At 46.6% G+C, this 25211-nt stretch overlaps 1 protein-coding gene across 5 annotated transcripts in view; it reads left to right on the forward strand.

The window, feature by feature from the left end:
- Positions 1-25211, forward strand: part of LOC146868499 (ectonucleoside triphosphate diphosphohydrolase 8-like) — a 465720-nt gene that overhangs the window by 288809 nt on the left and 151700 nt on the right. Inside the window, exon 4 of one of the 5 annotated variants that reach the window (XM_085610720.1) lies at positions 9019-9127. The exons of the other annotated variants lie outside the window; for them this stretch is intronic. Coding sequence (XP_085466846.1) covers positions 9070-9127 — 58 coding nt within the window. The 5' untranslated portion in view covers positions 9019-9069. The remainder of the gene's footprint in view (positions 1-9018; positions 9128-25211) is intronic. 5 annotated transcript variants of the gene reach the window in all.

A 25211-nucleotide genomic window follows, 5' to 3' on the forward strand; every position in this document is an offset into this window, starting at 1 on the left:
TGGCAGTGCCGGACAGCAAAAAATTACACCCATTCTATTGGGAGGGTCATTGAATGGCTAACCTCTGATTGCACGTACTCCATTGTTGACATGCTTCCTGACCGCTTGCCTCTAAATGAGGAGGGTGGACCCACAGTTTGACAGGGAGGATATCGTTCATGCTTGGCAGGGCACTCAAGGTATCCAGGGATAGACCTTGATAAATGATAAGCTTGTACCTCCCAGGCATGACAGGTTTTTAGGAAATGAATTGCAGGAGCAATTGTAAATATGGGCCATCTCGCCAGTTTGTCTCGAACTTTACCTGCAGTATCATAACACCCCAACATCTGCATGTCTGGAGTAGAGCGTTTGAGAGCTCAAATTTAGAAATCATTTTCAAATAATTATTTGTCAGTGGTGTGCTGTTCCCCTTTACCTGATTCACCATATCTGATGTCTAAGAGTTAACCAATCTATGTGCAGACTGGGAACCAAAAGTAGATGGATTTATATAGCCAGTGCTTAATTTGTGCCAGTACTTGCAGGTGGGGCTGACCAGCACTAATTTTTGGGGACTGTCAATTATTTTTTCTCTTCAGACTTTGACTCATAGAAAGAGAGAGAAAACAAAAATGGCAGAACGAATGTGCACGAGAAAGTCACTACATCAGTAAGAAAGAAAGGAAGTAGGGATGAAAAGAAACCTGCAGGAGTGAGATAAAGGGGCAGGGAGTCTCTGGTGGTGGATGAAAGAGACATGAGATGGAATGAAGACTATGCGGCTTTGCAATTAAGCACCAACGGCATTTGGTGGCACTGGCCGCAGTTGTCCGAGCAAATCGTTGGGCCTCAGCACTTATTCTTTTACAAAATAGGCACTGTATGCAACAAATGTGATTGCAGTGTGGGACCTGTGAAAAAAGTTTACCTATATACTAGGCGATATCTTTAATTAACTAAACATAATCACTTACCAGCCCCCATTGGGGTGGAACTGTAGCAGCTCAGACCCATCTTCTGTAGGCCTGTGAGGCTTCCTGGTAGCGACCTCTAGACCTGCTGACACTGATGGGAATGATATACTTCGCACCTCTGGCTCTCGGGGGGAGCAGGTTTCCACTTGCTCTGTTAACAAGTGACTGCCAAGGAGCCCTGGTAGGGCTCTGTGGCCTGAGGTGCTGTGCAGTAATCTCACCTCCTAAGCATCCACCCCCCAACAACGCAGCTCAGGATCTCCCTGGATGACAGCTGAGGTTGTGAGCCCTGGGAGAGAAGATCAAGGATGACCTGGTACAGTGTGCTACTTCTACCTCAATCCTCCCCTCAGCTGCTACGGACAGGACTTTTGTGCATCACGCCCCCTAAGTCACTTTAAAATCCCTGCTTTTGTGCTGTTGTTTCACAGTGGCTCATAGTCCCCGCTCCACCATCCACCACAGGACCTGTTGCTCTGAAGGGCGGTCTACTGCTGGTGGACAAGGCAAATAACAAGCAGGCCAAGTTCCACTTCGAAAGAAGACAGTCTGCAGTGCAAAACTATGCACAAGGGGTGCGCCACATGTCTTGCCCCGCACAAGTATTGCAGCCATGCTCAAGGAGATTAAAGACAGTTCTGAAATCCATCAATGGAATGATGGATACCCTCACAGCCGGACTTGACAGTTTCCAAGAACTTGTTGATAGGCACGGCAACAGATTATTGTTGACTGAGGCTTGAATGAGTGGATATTGTGCGACCACTACTAAGCAGACATTGAAGGCAATCAAAGCTAAAAACGAGGTTCTTGAGGGTAGATCCTGCAGAATCAAAGGCCAGATTATTGGTGTCCCTGATTCCACCACTCACTGCAATATGGAGAATTTTGTGGAGGACCTCCTTCACACCCTGTTTGGCTCCAACACATTCTCAAATGTCCTCATTGTGGAAAGAGCATAGCGCTCTGGCACCGAAGTCTAAACTTGGGAAAAACCAGAGGCCTAATATAGCACGGCTTGGATATTAAGAAACTCTTGGGTCCAAGGGAGTTCAGTACTTAATGGTGTTCCCAGCTGAGCTCCACCTGAAATACAATGGTAAAATTCAATTCTCTCTACAGCCAAACTCTAAGAGTGAATTAATTGAACACTACATGCTTCTAAGTTGCCTTAATCGCTCAGCCCAGCATCCACTCGAAGCAGCCACTTGCAGAGTGCCTCAGCACTTAACAACAATAATTAAGATTCTGCTACTAACTCTGCTAACTGGATACTTGGTCGGAATATAGGCAACAGATATTTGTGCTGTCTTTATTTTCAAATGCTGCCAACTGTGCACATTGCACACTAATAAACTGTGGGACCTACTTATTTGATAAAGACATCTAGCCACAGATTGCTTACCTTAGAATTCTCCCCAGGTGCAAGACTGGATTCGAAGGTGTTTTACAGCAGTACTCTATGTCATCAGGTTTCAAATCTTGTGGGTCCTGTGGATGGCAAATTTCAACCACAGACCCACACTCTATTTGTATGTGGCGCCTGGTGGAGCACTATGACTCCGAGAAGTGTGACTCCTGTCATCAAATTTGACTAAAGGCGCTGCGGGAACATCGTATGAGGCTCCCACTGGCGCGGCTGTCGCAGCCTTCCAAAACTTCTCGTCAACCACGGTCTCCTTCTTGCTCCACAGTCCATATGTGGGCCCGTTCCAGGAGCTGTTACCATGGACATCACTCTCCATTGACGTCCCAAGGTAAGTCTAGACTCAGGCGGTCGAAGTCGAGGCATCTCCCGACTTGACCTCATAAAGCCTCTTCCCACTCTTCGGTTGAGGCGTCCATACTCGAGTCCAGCCTACACCTCACTACCTTCCCTGGAGCCAGGGCGACTCTGACCCAGATACAAGAGTATTATAATTCTCTTCATGCTATCTTTGGGACTTCACCTTTCCCTGGAACACCTTTGGGCCCCAAGGAGGTGCAGAGTGACTTGACTGTGTCTACACCGTCTGGTTTGCCCTAGGCTTCAGTTAGGCCTTCTGATCTCATTGTCCAATCCATTTCAGCGCCGGTGCACAGTCCTTTGGGATTCCCACCTTCGTTGCCTGTATCAGATCAGCCGACACCGATGACAATGCCGGCGATGCCGATCAACGCCTCACCAATTTCCTTTCCCAACACGGCAATGGCGCTGCTTGGCGTCAGGTACGATGCCGGTGGTGCTGTCTTGCTCGAACACCCTCCCTCCGCTCCCTGTGGAGCCTCCTTCTGTTTTTCCTTCTGATGAACATGGGTTTTGAGGTGATGGGGAACAGTTGAGGTTTCTGCACCTCATGTCTGACACTGCCCAGCCTCCCCTGCAGGATAGCTGGCTGACTGAGCGGGGTGGAGCTAGTGGCTTAGAGTCGTCTCCCCCCTTGGCCTTGCCTCGGTGACGAGCTCTGCCTTAGCTGACATGCTGCGGCATACTTCCGTGGTTTGGGATTTTACACATCCTTCTGTGAAAATCGCTTCTGATCCCCTGATTGGTGTCCTCCATCAGGGCCAAACAGCACGTGCTCCCTTCTAATTAAGCTCTTTATGACATTTTGCTGGGGGCTTGAGCTAACCCTGATACAGGAGCCAGTGTGGATTGTTCTATTTCACACAGATACCGTCCTTCCCCTAGTAATCCTGCATGTCTCCTCCGGCACCCTATTTCTCAAAGTGTTGTGGTACTGGCCGTTTCGGCCTCCCTCAATCTCTAGCAAATGTCCCTCCAGATAGAGATTCCAGGACACTAGATGCTACGGCCGGACTGGGATCGCAAACCAGCCCTGGCAATTACGTCCAACCGTCCCCCCAGGGCGTGAACACAGCTGCTGCGCTTTTGTTACAAGGGGCCGATTTTGCAGCACTGCTGCGAAAACGGCCCTCAGTAGCAAAAACAACCCCCCCAGTCCAAAACCTGGCCCCCACCCTTCCGGCCCATGGGAAAAATGCCCGGTGCCCGCTACAGCCAGTCCCGCCCTGTTAGACCCTTGTCGCAGGCATATTTTCTCCTCCACCAGTTCTGCACTACGATCCATTAATACTTTTTATGTTCTCTTACAGTTTTCCCATGTATTGTGGGAGTCATTGACACATCTGCTGCTTTCAGTTCCAGATAACAACCAGTTCGAAAATGCCCAATTAATCCGAGATGGGCAACTAGCAGCTAAATTGATCATTTGTTGTGGCATGGATACCACTAATTCAGCCGGGCATGACTTCTTCTGTGTCATTGTACCTGGCTACGCACCTCTGGTTTTTCAGAGGCTATTCAAGCCACCTTGATTGATATGACTTTTGATGGTGCCCATCTATTCAGCGCACATTCTGGCTCTGCTTTGCAGTGATTTCAAGATAGTCGGGGTGTAGCAGACTCATAACTCTACTCCCCTAGTTCTACCATACTAGGCTTGTACAGGGAAAGCCCCTTATTTGATTCACATATGAGCTATTCGAGGGCGAAGCGCACTGGCTTTTCTTTCCACTTTAGGGTAGTGTTGTGGTATGTGTGTAGTGTAGGGTAGTGTTTTAGGGTTTAGGGTAGTGTCGGGGGTCGTGCAGGATAGTGTTTGAGTGTAGGGACCGGACTGGGTGTCGGGGGGTCGTGCTGGGGGTAGTGTTTTAGGGTTATGGGTAGTGTTGTGGTGTGTGTGTAGTGCAGGGTAGTGTTTTAGGGTTTAGGGTAGTGTTGAGGGGTCATACAGGGTAGTGTTTGAGTGTAGGGAGAGGACTGGGATTGGGGGAGGGTCGTGCTGGGGATAGTGTTTTAGGGTTTAGGGTAGTGTTGTGGTGTGGATAAAGATGATAAAGATGACTGCTCAGAGAAGGTGCACATGTAGATAAGGAGTAGAAAAAGGAAAAGAAAAAAGGGGGGGGGTCCTTTAGACCTTTTCACAAATCATATTATTGTACATGGAAGCCTGTCCGGTATACAATTTCTAATAACATATATCGCATTTAGAACTAGTCCAGTTGTTAAGTTACTATTGCCACACTGCACAGATATCCAAACGATCCAGGCTTTATGAAAAAGCGTTGAGGTTTCAACCCGACAGCTTGGGAGGGAAAGGGGCCAATGAATGCCTCAAACGCGGGTCTTCTTCAGGACTAGGAAGGTGAAGGAGCGACCTGGATGCTGAAGCCATCCAACTGAGAAAATAGATCCGGATAATTCCACGAAGCAGAAGGGCCCAAAGGCTCCACTCCTATGGGTGAACAATTTCCGATTTAATATATGGTTGTAACAGTGATCATAATGGGGAGAAAAAAAGCCTTCAAATTCAGCTTAGCTGCGTGGTCCAGCCTCATTTCTAGGGCAGTACTTGCTAAGCTACAGGAAATGTTAATGAATTATAGGGATGAGGCTGATCTCAAAATCACCAGGGAAAAATGGCGTGTGCGAGACACTCTGGGGATGCTGACAGGCCAGGTAGAACCTTAGCGTGGATAACCAGAAGTGAGCAGTTAACTGAAAGATCACCAGACTCCAGTGAAGAGGCGTAGAGGTAACATCAGATCCGGCCCCCATTGAGACAGATTCAAATTATTCTAAGAGCGTCTATATACTCCTATAACATGTACATCAAAAGCCAAAATAGCACATTACTTAGGCCAGGTTGCCCTCTTGCCTGGCTGACTGCGAGGCCAGGGAAATACTGAACTCCTCTTTACCAATCAAAGATATCAAACAAGCTATAATGAATTTCCTGAGTGGGGAAGGTCCAGGAGGAGACGGATCACCAGTAGAGTTTTACAAAGTCTACATAGACATTCTGGCACCGATCCTCCTGGATATGTACAATGCCGCCCTTTCTAAGGGAAGGCTCCCACCCACCACAATGGAGGTGATTATTACGGTTATGTTAAAACCCAGCAGGGATCCTAGTACATGCTCTTTTTATAGACCACTGCCATTGATCAATACCAACAATAATATATTGGTAAAAATACTGGTGCAACACCTTCAAACGCTTATGTAGTGTCTGGTCCCCCTGGCCATATCCAGGTTTATTACTCAATGATCCACCACATTCAATCTAAGAATGGACTCACAGCTGCCATTGGTAGCACTATTCCTTGACACTGAAAAAGTTTCTGACCCGCTGGAGGGGCTGTTTATGACAGAAACACTCCGGCAACTGGGTCTGGGGAACTCCTTTCTAAAGCTCATAGTTGGTATATGAACACTATAGTGCGAGTGCAAGTTAATAAATTAAACTCGGGACCCATTCAACATCGATAGAGGTACCAGGCAGGGCTGCCCCATGTCCCCACCAATTCTCACCTTGGCAACAGAACCCCTTGCTTGTTTTGTCAAGGAATTGCATGTGCTTCATGGTTTGGCAACGATTCTTTGTTATACATGGACAATGTGATTGTCTCTGTCCAACAGCCCAAGGAAAATGTATCTCCTATCATTCGAGGTATAGTAACGGTTTGGAGAATATTTGAGTCTGCAAATAAACTGGTCTAAATCTGAGGTTTTTTCACTTATCAACTTCCAATCTGCACCGGTCATGGAACACCCCCTGGAGGGCATGCAGTATCTGGGCCATGTGTGATTATGAAGAATTAATACTGGGTAACTTTGGTACTGCACTGGATAAGGTGAAAACCAATACTGATAGATCGATCCAACTTCCCCTTTCACTAAAAGGGAGGATATCTCTGATCAAGATGGTAGCGCTGCCTACAATTGTGCATCTATTTGGCTCCTCCTGCATAGTGGCAATCAAAAGGGGACTATGATTTCAATGCAGTCCTTTACTGATTTTTAGCCGCCATCATTCACTGTCTTTAAATCAATGTTCCATACATTGTGCCTTTTCATCTAGTGATGATTTAAAATTAAAAACATATTATTATGGGTCCCATTGCACTGTTGATAGAGCTGCCACATATTATTATACATTAACATTCTAAAGAGGCTACTTAACACATTCTCCCTCTACTGCCTAATTTGGCAGAAAGGTAGATGTTGATCCAGGGAATATACAAATATATATATATATATATATATATATATATATATATATATATATATTTGTATGTATTTTATACACACATAGATATGAGTATGTATGTGTGTATATATTTTTACATATACATATATGTGTAAAAGGCATACATATTGTCTTATATACATATATATATTTGTAATACAATTTAAATATATATATTTACCCTTAACAGCCCTCAATCCCATACCCACCCTAAAAAAAATCCTTTCCGACCCAAAATCCCATACCCACCCTAAATCCTAAAAAAAATATTTCCCACCCAAAATCCCATACCCACCCTAAACCCTAAAATATCCCTTACCACCCAAAAACCCATGCACACATTAAACCATAAAAATTCCCTTGTTACCCAAATACCCATACCTACCCTAAAACCTAAAAATGCTCTTGCCACCCAAAAAGCCATACCCACCCTAAACCCTAAAAAATCCCTTAGTACCAAAAAAGGTTATACACACCTTAAACCCTTAAAAATCCCTTACCATCCAAAAACACATACCCACTGAAACCCTCAAAAATACTTTGCCACCCAAAACCCACACCCACCATAAAATGACCATCTCAACAACACCCACCCCTAAGAACCCCCTTCTTCATATATATGTGTATATACATGTGTATGTATGTGTGTGTGTGTGTGTGTGTGTGTGTGTGTATATATGTAATACATTTACCTTTATACTTACATTTTGCGTGGTAATGGCATGCGTTGTAAAGACTCATGGGTTGTTAAGCTTATGTTGTAATGGCATGCATGGTACAGACCGCATTGTAATTAATTGTTCTTTCCTCTAACTCACATTTGGTGTCTGAAAATGTAATATATGAAGGGGAGATTGAGACCCTAATAATTGTCATCTGCCAAGCAGCCAGACAGGCCATATGAGGAGGGAAAGATCTGCATGACTTCTGCCTGTGAGCAGAACTGGGGTCCAAGTCCTGTTAGTCTCCTTTCCGGGTGAGGGTACATCACCCAGAGAATCCAAGATCACCTGCTCTGGAGCCTGGAGTCCCAGTGCCTGCCTACTTGCCAAGACCAGTGTGCCTTGTGGGGAAGAGGAGAGCGCTGGAGGAAGTGAGGTCCAGTGGGCAAGCCGTGTTGAGTGGACTCTCTTTGCGAGGTGTGAGGAGACAGCTGCTGCACCAATCAGGTCATTGCCCATGTGAAGGAGGAAGTCTATGACTCTTGTATGGCAGAGGAGGGCCATCATGAATTGAGATGTGTGCATTGTTGCCCTATTCGGACCGGGGCCCACGCGTAGTGGCCAAGGGTATACCCAGATGTATGTCCTCTGCTCACATTACCATTGGAATCAAGCTGTTCTTCATTAAAGAGGTCCCAACTGCCATAATCTGTCTGATTACTTGTGTTCCGGTTCGTAGACTTCTGGGCTTGGCAGTTTGAGCTGCACTGTTCTTATTGCAGCAGGAGCAAGGCTGATTTAAATATAACTGGGTCTAATCTGAGGTGGCATTGCAGATTAAAATCATGGGCTTGAATGCTACCCCAAACAACTGCCAGTGGTTAAACTATTTACAAGCATTCCATTCTTCACTTTTTATGTGCTAGACAGAAAAAACATTAGACCATATAATCTAAATACAGTGGGTGGGTTAATGGCTTTTCTCCAAGAGCCCCTATTCCATTGGGTCATCGGAGGTAGCTTTCCTTGGACAGAGCCAACAGGGAATCGGTTGATGGAATGTTGACGGTCCTGCTGACATTGAAAAGGGTGGGCAGACTGTCAGTTTGGCAAGTAGGTTACTCCATTGCGTTTGCAATTTGGTACCCTGTCCGTCAATCTCTAAATCCTCCACTAAGACTGAATTTGCTATTCCTTGGTGACTAATCTTGTTCCTTTTGAGAAATGTATCTAAATTCTTATATATTATCATAATCCCCATATTTTAGGACATAAACCATTGAATCAATGCAATACTATTCAATAATACAATGATCTGATAGAGACATCTAGCCACAGATTCCTTAACTTTTGAATTTTCCTCAGGCGTCAGACTGAATCTGGAAATTTTTGAGCAGTCCCTCTGTGTGCTGGAGGATGGCGCCTTATGACTCCGTGAGGATGTTGACACCAGTTGTGACGTCAGTGGAGTCCTGTAAGTCCCCTCCGGCGGGCAGATGTCAGTTTCTTCTTCTACAGGCTGCAACGTGGGACCGAAGAAGCAGTTCCTCAGGACTTTTTTCTTGCCTACTTCAACTGTTTTTGTCTGCAGGGAACAGTGTACCTTTTTCCCATGTCGTCATGTTTAAAGCCTTGTGGATCTTGTACTTATATGCCGGCTATGGACCTGCATTTCGTTTGTATGTGGTGTTTGGGAGAAGGTGCTCAAGGAACACCATATATACTGGCGGTGCGATTGTCACTGTCTTCGGAGACTTCCCAGCCTCGGTCAGTATCCACTACTATTTCCCAAATTAAAGCACACTAAAACACATTAACTAGTTTCAATGCAGGGATCACACAGACATGTGTAGGTTTATCTAAATATTTAACCACTATTTTATGTTCCAAGTGAGCCACCAAAGTGTCTGATGTTTTTCCCAGAACCCCAAGAAAAAAAACAAGGACCTCGGAGATGCAATAAACAGAACCAGATGAGATGCAGATTTTCATAGTGCACTAACTTCTAGGGTTAAGTTTGATTAATAGATATAAGCCAGTGCTCCTGCTAGTCAGCACATACTGGGCAAAAGAGCAAAATGTGGACATCAGTTTATTTGACAGCCATATAGAAGCAACATAAATTGGTAGACAAAAATTGTTTCCCTTGTTATTGGTTACAGTAGTCATGGGTAGAATGCCATTGGAAAATTTGGCAAACAAAAAAGGACATTGTGTGGGTCTCCATCTGATTGTGTTAGAGCTCAGGTTCCATCTTATTCTTTACCAACTGAAATTGGCATTGTCTAAGTGAAAGGTGCGAAGTGAAGCTGTGGGCGTTTTGCAGTGAAATACAATGGCATGATTTTCCCAAAATCGTATGGGTAGATGACGTGTCATTAGAACCCATTTTATCCTAGATTGCATTACAGGAATTGAAATCACAGGTCTATTGACTGTCAGTGATGGTCATACTGTATGTTTTATACAATCTTCATTCCAGACATGAAGCAAAAACGCTTCAATAACCAATAATCACAAAAAAACATCCAGCCACTAAAAGCCCTTAAAGATAAGTCATGCTTATTTTTTATAAGCTAGAGGCAGATTTACAAAAAACTAAAGCAACACGGTGCAGCAAGTCATTTTGCTGCGCCGTGATGCGTTAGTTTGGAAAGCACAGTGATGTGACATATTTACAACAATATGTCGCATCTCTGTGCTTCCCCCTGCACTGGTGCATAAACTGCTACCATGCGCCGACGCAGGCACCCTTGCACCATGGTGCAAGGATGCCTGCTTCGTGGGGAGATTGTTTTTATTCAGGAATGGAACCCTTCCTGAACAAAAACAATCATTAGACTTTCCTCTTTATATGTGTGCTGCAGAATGCAGCATGCATAGAAACAGGAAACAAAAACGAGGAGAAATGAATACATTTCTCCTCGTTGCAGCTCCCTACACCTCCCCTGGGGAGGCGTAGCATTCACACGCATTTCCAGATTTACGATTCCTTGTAAATCTGGAAATGTGTCTGGTTCCATGGGTGTTGCGCGGGAACACCCACAGCAACACCCATGGAACACCACTTTCACGCAAAGTGCTGCGTGTAAAGGGGGGATGGGTGCGTCCGCAGCTAGTAGCACGCTCCTGCCGAGGGCATATTGTACCCCGACGATCAGCGGCTTGAGGGGCGCAGCGCTGGGGGGCCGGACGCGTGCCACATACCCCGCACATGGACCTGAATCACGAAACTGTAGACGAGACTCGCCGGACTTAAGTGTTAGCTTTCATGCCTCAGTGAGCTATACTGAAACATTATTGCCGCGCTCCGGCCCGCGTCGCGACTATGGCGCTGATGCTGTGCTGACCAGGGGCCCCTACGTCTGAGACTCACCACGCCGCCCTGAGCAATTCTAGTTGGGGGCCTGGGCGGTGGCCGCGGTGGTTGCGGTGCGGGCTGGGACATAGCGCCATCCTAGTTGCCAACATTGCGAATAAGGAACACCAAACAACCACAAAAAACAACATAGACCTATCATTTGACGAGGTGCGCGCCTAAAGACTGCAGCGATGCCAACAAGTATAACGCCGCCGGACCCCCGAGTTACCGGCTTATTGGCTGTGTCATATTGTCTGGAAATGTCTGATCATTGGCTACTTGATTTAACACCTTGGATGGTGCATGTACACTAAGTGATGATGCAACTGTGAATAATAAAGGTTTTCCAAAAAAAAAAAAAAAAAAAAAAGTGCTGCATGTAAAGGGGCCATGTTGGACTTGGCCCTTTTTGGCTAAAGTTCGCTAAACTTTTTGCCTTCCCCCTAGACCTTTTTTATGACATGGTGTTGCCAACTTAGATGCTTTGGGCACTTTGGCACTGCTAATAAGTGTCAAAGTGCAAGTGCTCCCTGTATAAAGTGTTATGGTAATTGGTTGTCCATAATTGGCATGTTTGTCTTACTAGTAAAGTCCCTAGTAACGTGCACTCTGTGTGCCAGGGCTAGTAATACAAATGCTACTAGTGGGCCTGCAGCACTAATTGTGCCACCCACATAAGTAGCCTTGAAAAGAGAACTCAGGCCTGCCACTGCAGTGCCTGTGCGCAGTTTGTTAAACTGCCATGTTGTCCTGACAAGTGCACCCACTTGCCAGGCCTTACCTTCCCTTTTTATGCACATCAGACACCCCTATGGTAGGCCTAAGGCAGGGTGCAGTGTATGTGAAAGGTAGGACATGTACTAAGGTGTGTACCATGTCCTGACAGGGAAATACTCTCCATTTCATTTTTCACTGTTGCAAGGCCGTCTTGCCCATAGGACAGAATGGGGGAGGCTGTGTAAAATGTTTCCAGCCTATCTTCCCATAGGCTTAAAATGGAGAGGTGAAGTTTAGTGTGCCTGAACTCACAGTTTAATAACACATCTTTTTGTGAAGGTGGTTTTTGAATTGTGTGTTTAGAAACCACGCTTTTAGAAGTGGCTGTGTTTTTTTGTTCTAACAATTCTGTGTGTCTCTGCCTGGTTGTGGATTGACTGTCTGGATTTGAATGTGATAGGATCTGGGGAATGTCTTGACCCAGGGGAGGAGTAGGTGAGACAGCCACGGCTGACCTGCATCTGGATTGTAGGGGGGAGGAGTAGCCCCTGGAGGTGAAGAGGCCTGGGCTGCTGCCATAAAACAATGGCTCCGTCTCCTGCTGAGTGATTGAGGACCCAGACCCCCCATATCAAAGGAAGAAGGTGTCACTGGTAGGGAGACACCCAGAACTGGTTTGGACAGGGGAAAGTGCCCCCTGAACACAAAGACTTCAAAGACATTTAGGGGTATAACTATGAGAGCTGAAACCCCTGAACTTTAGACTGATCAAGACTGAAAAGGATTGAAACTACTTCGCGGTCAATAGGAACCTCTGCCAAGGAAGAACAGCTGAAGAGACTGAAGAGAAGGACTGACCCTTGCTGTGTATTCTGGAGCTGGCCTGCAGTTTGCTGATTTAATTAAGGAGAGGCTAAGGACCTCCACTGTACTGCGCAATACGATATGCATATTCATGTTCGCATAACTTGAATAAGAATGAAAAATTAAATTAAATATGTTATTAAAAAAAAAACTTTGCACCACCACTATCCTTCATTGTGTGAGGAACTAGAGACTTGGGGCCATATTTATGACCAAGTCATGCAGTGCAGCGCAGCAAGTCACCTTGATGCACTGCACTGGGGGACAGGGCGAGGACAGGAATGTGCCGTATTTAAGTCAATACAGCACATATCTGCCTTTTACCCTGCGCATCCGCTCTTTTGGCTACCTAGCTCCCACGCAGGCACCCTTGCACCATGGACCATGTACCAGGACTGTTTTTCTGCAGGAAGGGGCACCTTCCTGCACTAAAACAATCTCCTGAGACTTTTTCCTCTTCCTATGTGTGCTGCAAAAAGCAGCACACATAGAAAGAAGAAACAAGCATTTACAATGCAATAGGTCTCGCAATTGGGAGCATTGTAAATGGCAATGCCTTTTATAAAAAATTAAAAGGCATTGTCATTTACAATACCAAAAGCAATACCATTTGTATTGCAGAGCGTGGTGTCTGTGAAACAGGCGCCGCGCTCATTAAAGTAAAAAAAAAAAAAGAAAGCGCGCGGTGTCCCTGAAGCGGGCGCCGGGCTCATTACAAAGTTAATAAAAAAATAATAAAACCAAGCGCGGTGTCCCTGAAGCTGGCGCCACGCTTGGTATTAAATTTTAAAAATAAATAAATAAACAGAGCATGGTGTCCATGAAGTGGGCGCCGCGCTCGGTGTTAAATAAAATAAATAAATAAATAACAAGAGCGCAGTGTCCCTGAAGCGGGCTCCGCGCACGGTATAAAATTTAAAAATATAATAAATTAAACAGAGCACTGTGTTCCTAAAGCGGGCGCCGCGCTCAGCATGCAAATACAAAAGCAAAAAATAAGCAGTCGCCATTGCCCCCATCAGTGTCCTAAAACAAAATAGTGCTCACCCACTAGATAAAGCCGACCGTGTAACAAGCCAAGTAAAAGTTCCAGTTGTTATGGGCAGTAGCAAATGGAGACAAGGCTGTACCAAGGCGGGACTCACAAGCCTATTTACGTATCAGATGGCACTATTTACGAAGGAAAATTAGACAAAGCTAATGATAAATGTGGGCGGAGAGTGGCTGGGCTACTAGTGCATACCCTAATACAGCATGCCTCGCAGAGCGAGCAGCGCATGCGCCCTGACGCTAAGCTGGACCTAAAAAGGTAAGCATTGGATATCCAGGAGGGTCCAGCTTAGATCTTGTGCTCGGGCCACCTTGACGTGCCAGAACTAGTCTAGTTTTAGCCCAGTCTTATGTATTCTGATTCGGATCAAACAGTTCTGTCTGCTTTGTGAAGACATAGGCAGGAGAGAATTTAAAGCGCAGCGCCTGCACAATTCTTCTAAATTATACAACCACCACCAAACCTAAGGACACCTTACAACTTTAGTGACTACATACATGGCAGAGGGAACCCCAAAGCGAGTACCCTTCAACATGAACAAGCTCACCCTGCTGCTATGCTCAGCCACCATCATCCTTTAAAAGTGTCAAGACCTGTACCTGCGAACCTCGGGTGGACCCCCAAAACACCCAACAGAGTCTAAATGCTCTGCTGAGGAACAATATGCCATATCCATGCAGAGCACTGGTCAAGAAGCTCGTGGCACAGATCTGGCACACTGGGTCAGCCATAACAATAAAACCAGGAGTGTTTTTCCAAAGGGACCTTTGAGCTATATACTGGATGGAAGAGTCTGCCATCAAGCACTCCAGATTTAACAGCTCGGATTGTTCACGGGGATAAGGAGAAATTGACAGTTTAAGGGTTTTTAAAACTCTAGATGACGAGACTTTTTTTGCAAAGGTTGCAGCCCACATTCTCTTGACAGAAAAGCTTGATGCTTCGATGTGCAATCTGGCGCCCCCTTTACAGATGCCACCATAGGCGGGTGGCATTATTGCCATATCCTTGTAACGGCCATGCAGGCCCCCAGTTTGGAAATATGTCACTAACTTCAATAGTGAAACAATATCTGCTAACCAAAGATGATGAAGAGAGAGGAGGCCTTTGTTTAGGCACGAGAGGTGTTTGCCTGACCACCAGTGCAAAAACCAATGCTAGGGGACACAAGTAGTGGAGCGGCCACTTCCTTATGTCTTGAACAGAAAATTAGCTGAGCAACTTTTCCACATGAATGTCAGTTCACTAAAATGACAGGTGTATCGCCTCAGTCACCTATTTGCCGCTTGGGAGCTGAAAGAAAGGCAAGGGACTGAAACTGCACAAAGGCTACCAACTACAATTAAACTGGGGAACCACAATTGACATTTTTAGTAATTAGTAATATGAATCTCCGTATAAAAAGTGGTTATTTATCACGATGTGAAGTAATTCCACGTGAATGCAACATGGGAATTCAAAACCTATTCCCCACCCCAAACAAGTCCCAATAAAGAACTGCTCATTTTACAGCTGGTCAGCCTCATGAACGCCTCTGTCAGACTAAGTCTGAAAACCAACACCACCCGCAGGCTTCAATCTACTGCTATGAAAGTTCAAGGTGGCATGAAGGCCGTGGATGGCAGTTTCAGGTCACCTTTCTTGAACTTAGAAATATTTAAGAGTTTTGCATCGGCTATTTGTGGAAAAAGAAACCTTTCCAAAAGCTGGCAGAGAGTCGCAAATACCTCAGTGATGACCCCTCCCCCACCTAATCCTGGATCCCCAGAACATCCCCTGCTGCTCGCATATGATCTCGATAGTGTTTGATGTATAGATGCTGCTCGTGGTGACGTTAGGCGGGCAGTCAGCGGCGCTGCTATGCTTGTTCACTGCACAATGCAAGGGGAAAAAACAAAAAACGCAAACGTTTGCAATATTCCCAATGTGACAGGCTAGTCAAAATAAGCATTTGCAATGCAATAAGTCTCCAATTTACGCGAGACCTATCATATTGCAAATGGTTGGCAACTTGGCATAAGGGACAATGGGAGGGAGGGGAGAAGGCAAGGACATCGGGAGGGAGGGCGGGGGGAGAAGGCACGGACAATGAAAGGGTGGGCAGGCGAGGGGCTGGGGAGGAGAGGAGAAGGCTTGGACAACGGGAGGGAGGGCGGGGAGGGGAAAAGAAGGCATGTACAACAGGAGGGAGGGTGGGGAGGAAGAAGGCACGACAATGGGAAGGTGGTAGAAGGCATCAAAACATATTGTGTTGCGCGATGCTAGACCCCACATACCCCCGTGTTGCTTGAAAAGCTGCGTGACGCTACGTGTGCCCCGCTACACACTCCACATAGTACCCCCAGGGGCACCCCGCTGTCCCCCCTCCCCCATAGTAGGTTACCCAAATGACACACACAAGACAGTTGGTGTTGGGTAACAATGCTGCAGGTTTATTACATAATTCCAGAATATGTAAAGGGTGGGTTATCTTACGGGCGAGCCAAGGGCAGGCAACCAACTGGGTCGCCTGCCCGCCTGATGAGCCGGGCAGCGCGGGAGCGATGCCCGCCGTTGCTGCCATCCAGGTGATTCTTTCTACGATCACGTGCCGTTGGTAACTTCTACTCACGCCCCCCCTCTCGGGGCGGAGCGTCGCTTAGCAAGCCCCCGGTTGTTCAGGCCCACAACCACCCGCAGGACTAGTGGGGCGCCGACACGGCTTCCGGGACCCTCCCATGAGGCTCCTCGGTTTTGGCTCAGGCACCCCCTATGGTGCCGTGCAGAGGTACCCTTTGCTTCCAGATCGCCCTGTAACTCCGCCACAGCCCTGGAGGCGGCTCACCGTCGCAGCCAGGGCCCCCCACCAACCCGCTATAGTCTTACCTGCAACCTCTCCTATCTAGGGCTTCCTGCAACTAGCTGGAAGGGAACCATCCTTGCAGAAAGAAGAGTTTGAAATACTGCCACCTCATGACAGTGTGACAGTGCTAGCGGGACTCAAACCCTGTGAGATCCCTTATATCCACAGGCACAAGGCCTACCAGTGAGCTATAGCTCCTGGTGTTGTAGATGGCCCCATCTATGTCCCCAAAGCCCGAGACGCTATCCTAATCGGATAGGGACTGCTGAATTAAAGGACCCGTTGGGCCTGCGAAGATGTGCCACGAACTCTTCGCCCCCCAGCGGGAAGGTTACACCTCTTCACAATTCTGGGCCTGCCCGCTTTGGCTATTATGGCGAGAAGGGTTTTACTTAACCTTTGGACAGTCCCTTCTGATTGCTAAACCTGGAGCACAGGAGTGCTCCTAGCTGCCAGCGCGTGACCATGGGCAAGGGGCGACTCTTGCCCCTGCCCACCATCCCTTATTCCTTATGGGAATTATGCCCCTACAGATCCCTCACTGATGAAACCCCCTAGGCATACCAGCTTCGGGAATCTGTCTGGCTTAAGCATTGCGCGCTGTCTGTAAAGTGCAAGCATTGAGGATTGCCTAAGTCCTACTTCGCCCCTCCCATCATGCTCCCCAGTAGGAGGGTGGCAGGGGGGTGCCCCCCCCACAAACCCTGAGCATCCCCGGCGGTGCCAAATTCCTGCTCCGTTAAAGTAGAGATTTCGTGCACCCTGGGCGTGACAAATGTTCTATTGACATAATGTCCCCTTGTGTTTGCCCCGCTGACACCCCAGTTATTGGGACAGCAGCACCAAATGTTGTCTGGCAGCGCCCCCTGAGCGCGATAAAAGTGTCCGTAAACCAGGATCCAAGTCTCCTGCAGCTGCAGTACGCGACCAGTGATACCGTTGGGGGATGCCCCCAACCGCAATGGTCCTCTAGTCTTTAAGAAAAGCCCTATTTTACCTGGGCCTATCTCCAAATGATGGTGGTTTCACCCAGCTAAGGAACCTATTTACTTGTTTTGCTACTCGGCCCCCTTATGGGTAGGCCTCAGAGTTAGGGCTACGCGCGTGCTCCCAGGGCACGGTGCTGCTGGGGAGCAGATGTCTGTTACCCACACGCTGATACTTTATCTGTTGCTAAATGCCCTACCGCTGGAAGCTTCCCAAGAACCGCAGACTTCGTGGTCCCACCTAGATTGATCCCATCGCCTGGGGGGAACCCAGTGGTGGCAGGACCAGCATGGTAACTCCACCCCAGCGTAGCTATCGCGTATTTGTAACGCCGAAGCAGGAGATGCCCCCTTAGTCTCGAGTTCTAACCCCTAGAGGATAACCTTGGGGGCAGACAAGTCTGTGGGAACCAACCGTAAACTTTGGTGCAAATACCGGCCCTATTCTGAATGCTGCGAATGCTGCATGGTCAATAATGCCCTGACGCCATGAGGCTCTACGTGGTGTTTACCAAACTTTTGAACGACCGCACACTTGCTATATAACCACTATACCACCCACAAGCCGTCCTACCCAGTGGGTAGAGCAAGACTCACCGTTGTTCCTGAGAACCGTAAGATGACGTTGGGGCCGGGATCGCAGCGACGGCGAGGACGACGACCGATACTGCCGGAGACTGCGACCGATCAAATGGCGAGGTGGGCGACAAAGAGGTCGCCAGGAGGGTGGGGGAAGGCTAAATAGCCTCCCCCTCACACCAAGGCCCGGAAGTGACACGCATTGCGCGTCACTTCCGGCCAGCCCAAGGAGGGGGGCTCAATTCGGCGTCCCCGCCCCCTCCCTATGGGAGGTGGTGGGGAGGGGTGACCGGTGCCCCGGGGGCACTAAGGCGCCGACCGCCGATTGGCCCACTACTGGGGCTGCGGTCAGCGGCATTTACCTTGTCCTTCTCCTGCGGCGGACTCCGGCTCCAGCTCCAGCTGCTCCCTGGGCCTCGGGCCCTGCAGCACATCCTTGGACTTCCAGAGGAGCTGCACCACACGGACGATCTCCGGCAGCTCCCAGGACCAGGCGGCCAGGCTACCCACTGGACAAAGCGGCGGCTCCTCGTCGGCAGCCCCCCCAACTCCGTCCCAGCTCGGCCAAGGAGAGGAAGCGGTCCACCACTGGCATTCCACGCACCGGCCGCCCCTACTGCAGCACTATCCAGGCTGTTTCAAAAGTGAAAGCGGGTGTGGCCGCTAAATGTAAGCGAAGCACGTTGTCCGCCTAATGGAGAAATTGAGTAAAGGAAATAGTACACGCCCCATGTAACAGCCAAGCAAAGAGGCCAGTAGCCATGGGAGGATACAAATAAGGACATGGCTGTGCTAAGGAGGGACTAACAAGCCTCATAATGAATCAGAAGACAGCATTTACAAAGGACAAAAACACAAGACAATGCAAATTAAGGGCGGGGGAGTGGGCAAAGCTTCTCCCTGTACTGAACTACCGCAGCTCTTCACAGAGCAGCACTTGAGCGCTGGCTCGCGCTCGACCTGAAAATTAGGAGAAATAAAGATATTTCTCCTTGTTATGCCTCACCTAGGCAAGCGTAGGTTTTTGGCACATTCCCAGATCCACCATTTATGGTAAATCAGGGAATGCATCAAAATCCACGGACGTTGCACGGGAACACCCTTACAACACCCCTGGAAACCACTCCCTGGCACAGAGCAATGAAATGCAGCGATTTGTACTGCGGTGCATTGCTTGAGATTAATTAAGCCTCTCAGGGCCATGTAAGGTGGCCTTGCATGACTTCATAAATCTCATTTTTAAGTTGTGCCGCTCTTGCACCATGTTGTGTGGTGCAAGAGCGACACAGTTAGGCTCATAAATATACCCCTAACTCTGCAAGAGGAGGCAGTGAGAACCTCCGGTCTCTGAGAAGGTGTGACTACATGTGAGGACTCCATGGCCGCTGAGTGCAACCCGTCTGCGCTTCATGCAGCGATCTCACCTGAATCACCTGCTGCCACTCCAGCACCCTCAGAAGAGGTGCACTCAGGAACTCCAGTCACTCTGATCCTGCTAGATGCAAGAAAGACTGATTTTGGGCCAGTCGGCCTCAGGGGAGCTTACTGCTAGTTAGCGCTGCAGTGCTGAAGCACTTGACTTTAAAATAGAGTCATAGTGGACTCTTGAGACTTGGATTACTAGTGGGGTATACCCTGGATGTTGTCTGAAGTAAATGGAGAATGACCACTACCGCTAGAAACGAGGAAGGAGTGGACCCAGGGATTCACTTGACAAAACACTAGAGCCGTAACCTCAGGGGGACTGTGTAGTTGTTTGTGAATGTCGTATTCTTCCTTTGTAGAAATAAAATGCTTCTCTTTTTCCATAACATTTAGCTGGACACTAATTTATTGCTCTACGCATTTTAATTTGTAAGCCTGTGTTCACTCCCCTTCAGGGAGCCTTTGACTGCTCATACCACTCTGTTTCTCAGAGTCAAGTTCTGAAGAAGATCTTGGCCCAGTTGCTCAGAATCCTTAGTAGGTCATGCCCTGGGACATCAGGGGTCTAAGGCCTCAACTCCCACGGTTCGGCCCGGACACCCCTGCTTGCCCCGTGGCCCTCTGAAAGGGATTCTGATTTTGACACTGGCAAGCCAATCAACTTCAGTCAGGGTGGCAGAGGTCATCTCTTTCTCCACCCCAGCCTGAATAACGCCTGCCAAATTACAATATCAACGGTGGCTCTGTGATGATCTCTGTGCCTTCAGAAGAGCTACTGCCACTGCAGCTCCACTGAAAGTTTGGTGCCGCACACCAGACTTTTTTGTTTTCACAACGAGGAGTTTGTTTATGAAAGCCAAATAAATTACTACCCTGACACTCTTGGAGTTTTCTTCCAGGGTGTGGGTTTTTTCTGTCTATGAACGCCAGGTTTTTTCCTAGAAATGATGGAGTGAATAAAAAGGCATCTGACCACCTGCTCTAAACAGGGCGGCAGTCTGATGTCCTTACTCCATGGCCCCTACTCAATTGGGCCTTCAGAGTACGTTTTCCAATGGCAGAACCAGCAAGGGCACTGCCAGAAAACTGACAGTCCCGTTTGTGATAGAGAACCTTATCCACTGAACTGTATATCAGGCTCCTATGTGTCTTCCCCAGAGATGGTCAAAGATTCTACAGACTTTCCATTTCTACTGAATAAAACTCTCTAGAAGAAAGTGCAGAACCAATATTGTAACTTATAAGCAAAATAAGAGTTTATGTTAAAATGGACTTAACTGCCTGAAAGAAAAGAAGTATTCTAAATGACCATTGATTGAAAATACTCATCAATGCAGGGTTCACCCACCATCTTCCATGTTCAAAATGGATAATCACTGTTTAGAACAAGAGCCTGATCTAGAGTTTGTCGGATAGAACAGTGTCCTTCAGGATAGCAAATGGCATTACTTTTGACATCCCAGTCAGGCCTGTAACCAGAGGTATATTATTAGTGGGTATGGCTCTCAGCTATGACCAAACATTATCGCTGTGCACTACAGGTGAATTCTTTCCCAAATATTTGTAGGGAAATGGTAGTGTTTTAAAACACAAAGGGCCATATGTAGGTGGCATACACTTTACCGATTCTAAAATACCGAATCATACCGATTCGGTATTTAAGAATCGGTAAAGTGTATGTAGGTAATAATTCGGTAAATGTTACCGAATCGGAGTAAGCCAGTAATTACCGAATCGGTATTTACCGATTCGGTAATGAGGCATACCTTCCCATTGATTGAATCAATGGGAAGGTATGCCTCATTACCGAATCGGTAAATACCGATTCGGTAATGGGGGGAGCACATTCAAGGGTGGCAGGGTGTCACATTGACACCCTGTTGCACCCCTGATTCGTCCATGTGTGCACATGTGGCGCACATACATGCCCTAGGGGCATGTATGTCTGCCACATTGCACACCTCACAGTGCACAAAAATGCATTTTCACATATATTCGTCATTTACCACCAACTATTAGTTGGTGGTAAATAACGAATCCCCACACCCACCACACAGTCCCCCTACATCTCATTTCTGTATTCGGTATTTACCGAATCGGTAAAATTACCGATTCGGTAATTTTACCGATTCGGTAAAATCCGAATACAGAAATGATCCCCCTACATCTCAAAAGCCTAAATACCGGTCGGTAACAGTATATTTACCGAAAATCGGCCGTTACCGACCGGTATTGGGCTACCTACATGAGGCCCAAAATGTTTTTGGGTACTTTGGTCATAATTGGTGTGATTCTGTTTGGAGGAAAACCTGACTTTTTACGGTACGTATAAAAAACACACAATCAGCATTCCACAATACAACTTCATGTATCCATCCATGTGTATCTAGCTTTCATTTTGCTCATCAGGCTTTCCCTTATTCTCTTTTCTCTCCACATCGCCTAATCTCTTTCCCCACTGACTCTCCCTCCCGTTCCCCCACTACCCCTTTTTGTTTGCCGCTGAATCTGTCTATCTTCCCCTAACCGGCTCTCCTGCTCTCTCTTGCTTTTTATATTTACGTGCCTTTCTTTCTCTCCTTCTCCTCTTCTTTTCTAGAACCTCTCTCCTTTAAATTCCGTTATTTATTTGAAAGGTTTTTTATAGCGCGAACATGACCCATTAGGGTATCAGAGCGCTGTACATGAAAGCAAGCAATTTAACCAGGAGAAGAATGAAGAATATCCCATGTAATGGGAGGTACACAGTAGTATAAAATGCATTGTAGGACATTACAAAACAGTGCAGTAAACAGGAAGTACAGATTGTTTGGGTGATTTCAGGACTATTATTCCTTTGACTTCTTTTTTGAATGTGACGATCGAGGGGTTAGTTCTGATTTCGGGAGGAAGAGAGTTCCATCTTCTTGGAGCAAGACCAGAGAAGGTTTGGTTGTAAGTTCTCTTTTTGTTGAATTTTTGAGGCTTCAGCAGTAGATTATTCAAACTTCTTAGGGCTCGGTTCAAACCAGATAGTTCAAGTTTTTTTGACAGGTCGACTGGAGTGTTGTAGTGCAGCTCTTTGTGTGTTAGGCAGGCTATTTTGAAAGGAATCCTTGCTTCAAGAGGTAGCCACTTGAGTTGAATTAGGTCCAACTTGATGTGATAGCGTTTTCTAGAACCTGTGATGAGTCTGGCAGCAGTGTTCAGGGTAGCCCTTAAAGGGACCAAACTAGTTTTGGGAAGCCCAGCCAGAGTCACAATTCCATAATCAAAGCTGGAGATAACAAGGGGCTGGACTGCTAACTGCATATCTTCGGGGGCAGGCACGGTTTGATTTTCCTTAAAGTATTGAGTTGATGATTGCTGGTTTTTGCCCAGATTTCAAGGCAAGATTATCCTTCTCAAGTCAAGGAACTTCTAGATCTTAACAAAGTTAATCCTATTTGTAAGCATATGGATATGCCCGCTTTTCGCTTAGAGGGGCAGGACAGCTGCAAATTCTTCGGCTTTCAGCTGGTAGACCCTTTCACTCTCCCTAAAACTCTTGACTCCTATCATAAGGTCAGCCGGAAAATTAACCTTGATGTGATTAATTGCACGCTCATAAAGGCTCGCTCCCTAGTAAAACATGCATTAGAAACTGCAGAATGTATCGACTGCCATGAATCCGATATTATGTTTATAATGGAAACCGATTTATCCATGCCAGATCTGCTTTCTACTACTCCCGTTGGATATCGCCTACACAGACAAGATCATCTGCTGAAAAAAGGTGGGGAGATAGCTGTCATTTATAGAGATCACCTTAAGACTAAGTTCATGACAATACAAGCTGACTATTGTGAAGCCTTGTCATTTAACATAGAGCTTACAAAAATACTCCTTCAGAGGTTCTCTTATATACCGCCCGCCTGGTCCCAAGTCTGGGTTTTTAAGCTCTATCAGCTGTCTTCTTGAAGCAGACATTAGCAATTCTGACTTCACCGTTCTTGGAAACATGAACTTTTCTTTAGATCAGAAGGAGGACAGAGATACCAATGCTTTAACAGAACTAATGGAAACTCTTGATCTTCCACAACTTATAAATGAGCCAACACATATTGCGGGACATAAACTTGACTAGCTCTTTTCTAACAATGGAAAATTTCCAACATCAAAACATTTCCTCTTACCTGATCTGATCATTTAGCAATTGTTTTTACGATTAACTGTCCTGGGGCCGACCCCGTTCTTAAGAAGCGGCCCTACGCAGGCCAATATCGAGCATGGTCCAATATTGATCAGAATCAATTACAGCAACTGCTATCTTCTTCCTTCCCCTTATCAGCGGATAACCTGGACGAAGGGGCAGAGAACTATTCTAACTGGCTTCATGCAGCCTTCTCTGTAGTGGTACCTATAAAAAAGGCTCACCAAGGTAGGACTCGCCCTTCCGCTCTTTGGTTTTCAGAAGCTCTTAGGCTGGAATGCCAAGGATGCAGACCCTTAGAGCGAAAATGGAGGGCACAATACGACTCTTTGGAGAAAGAAAATTATAAGCTTTCCTTAATTAAATAGAAATCACTTGTCGTAAAAGTAAAGACGACGTTCTTTTCATCACAAATTGAATCTGCCAAGAATTCGGTGAAAGAACTCTAGAAGGTGATCAACACACTAACCAAACAACCTGAATTTAAAAGTGACTGGGTTAACCAATCTTCTGTGATAAGATTGCAGTACATTTCCAGAACAAAATTGAATTAATTTTTAACTCATTCAATCATTCTGGCAATCCCACTATTAGAGCAGTTCAATCTACCAGTGATAACATGGTGGCGCCTTCCAATATATTTTGCCCTATTTCAGTTGCTCAAACTGAAGAGCTTATTATCACCACTAACTCTGGCTCTCCAGACAATCCGTGTCCACCCTAAGTTCTCAAACACTGTCCCTGATATCATTGCTTCAAATCTTACTGATGTTTTTAATAACATGTTTAGAACAGGCATCTTTCCTTCTTGCTGGAAAAAACTTTTCATTCTGCCCTTCCTGAAGAAATCTAATTTAGACCAAGAGGACCCTGCCAACTATCGACCTATCTCGAGACTCCCATTTCCCACAAATTTAGCAGAAAAGATCATGACCTCTCAATTGAATCAATTTATCAAAGATACTAACTGCTTGGATCCCACTCAGTTTGGATTCAGATCGGAGCATAGTACTGAGACGGCTCTGATCAAGGCCACAGATGAACTCAAGTTCACCGTGGATGGTGGTGGTTCAGCGGCTTTGATTCTACTGGATCTATCTGCAGCCTTTGATGCGATGGATCATTCCATTATGATCTGCCGTTTGGAAGATATTGGTGTTAAAAATCTTGCCCTAAAACTACTCTCTCCTTTCCTCTCAAACAGGTAGAACACGATCAATATCGATGCCTACACATCCAATTCTTTTACTTTTGCCTGTGGAGTTCCTCAGGGATCTTCGCTGAGCCCTACCCTTTTTAATGTTTATATCGAGGACTTGCCCCATTGGTTCAATCTTTTGGCTTTGCTTTGACCTCTTACGCAGATGACACACAAATTGTGTGCTCGATGCATAACACTTCCAATGAGATGAGTCATCGCATTCAGCAATGCATGAGACATAATAACATTTGGATGGATAAACACTGTCTCAAGCTTAATGCGGGGAAAACAGAGGTGATTTTGGTTGGGAATAATCCAAACTTCTGGTCAGCTTCTTGCTGGCCGGTCGAATTGGATCCCC

The sequence above is a fragment of the Triturus cristatus genome, chromosome 1_2 (genome assembly GCF_964204655.1).
Source record: "Triturus cristatus chromosome 1_2, aTriCri1.1, whole genome shotgun sequence".
Taxonomy (NCBI): Eukaryota; Metazoa; Chordata; class Amphibia; order Caudata; family Salamandridae; genus Triturus; species Triturus cristatus.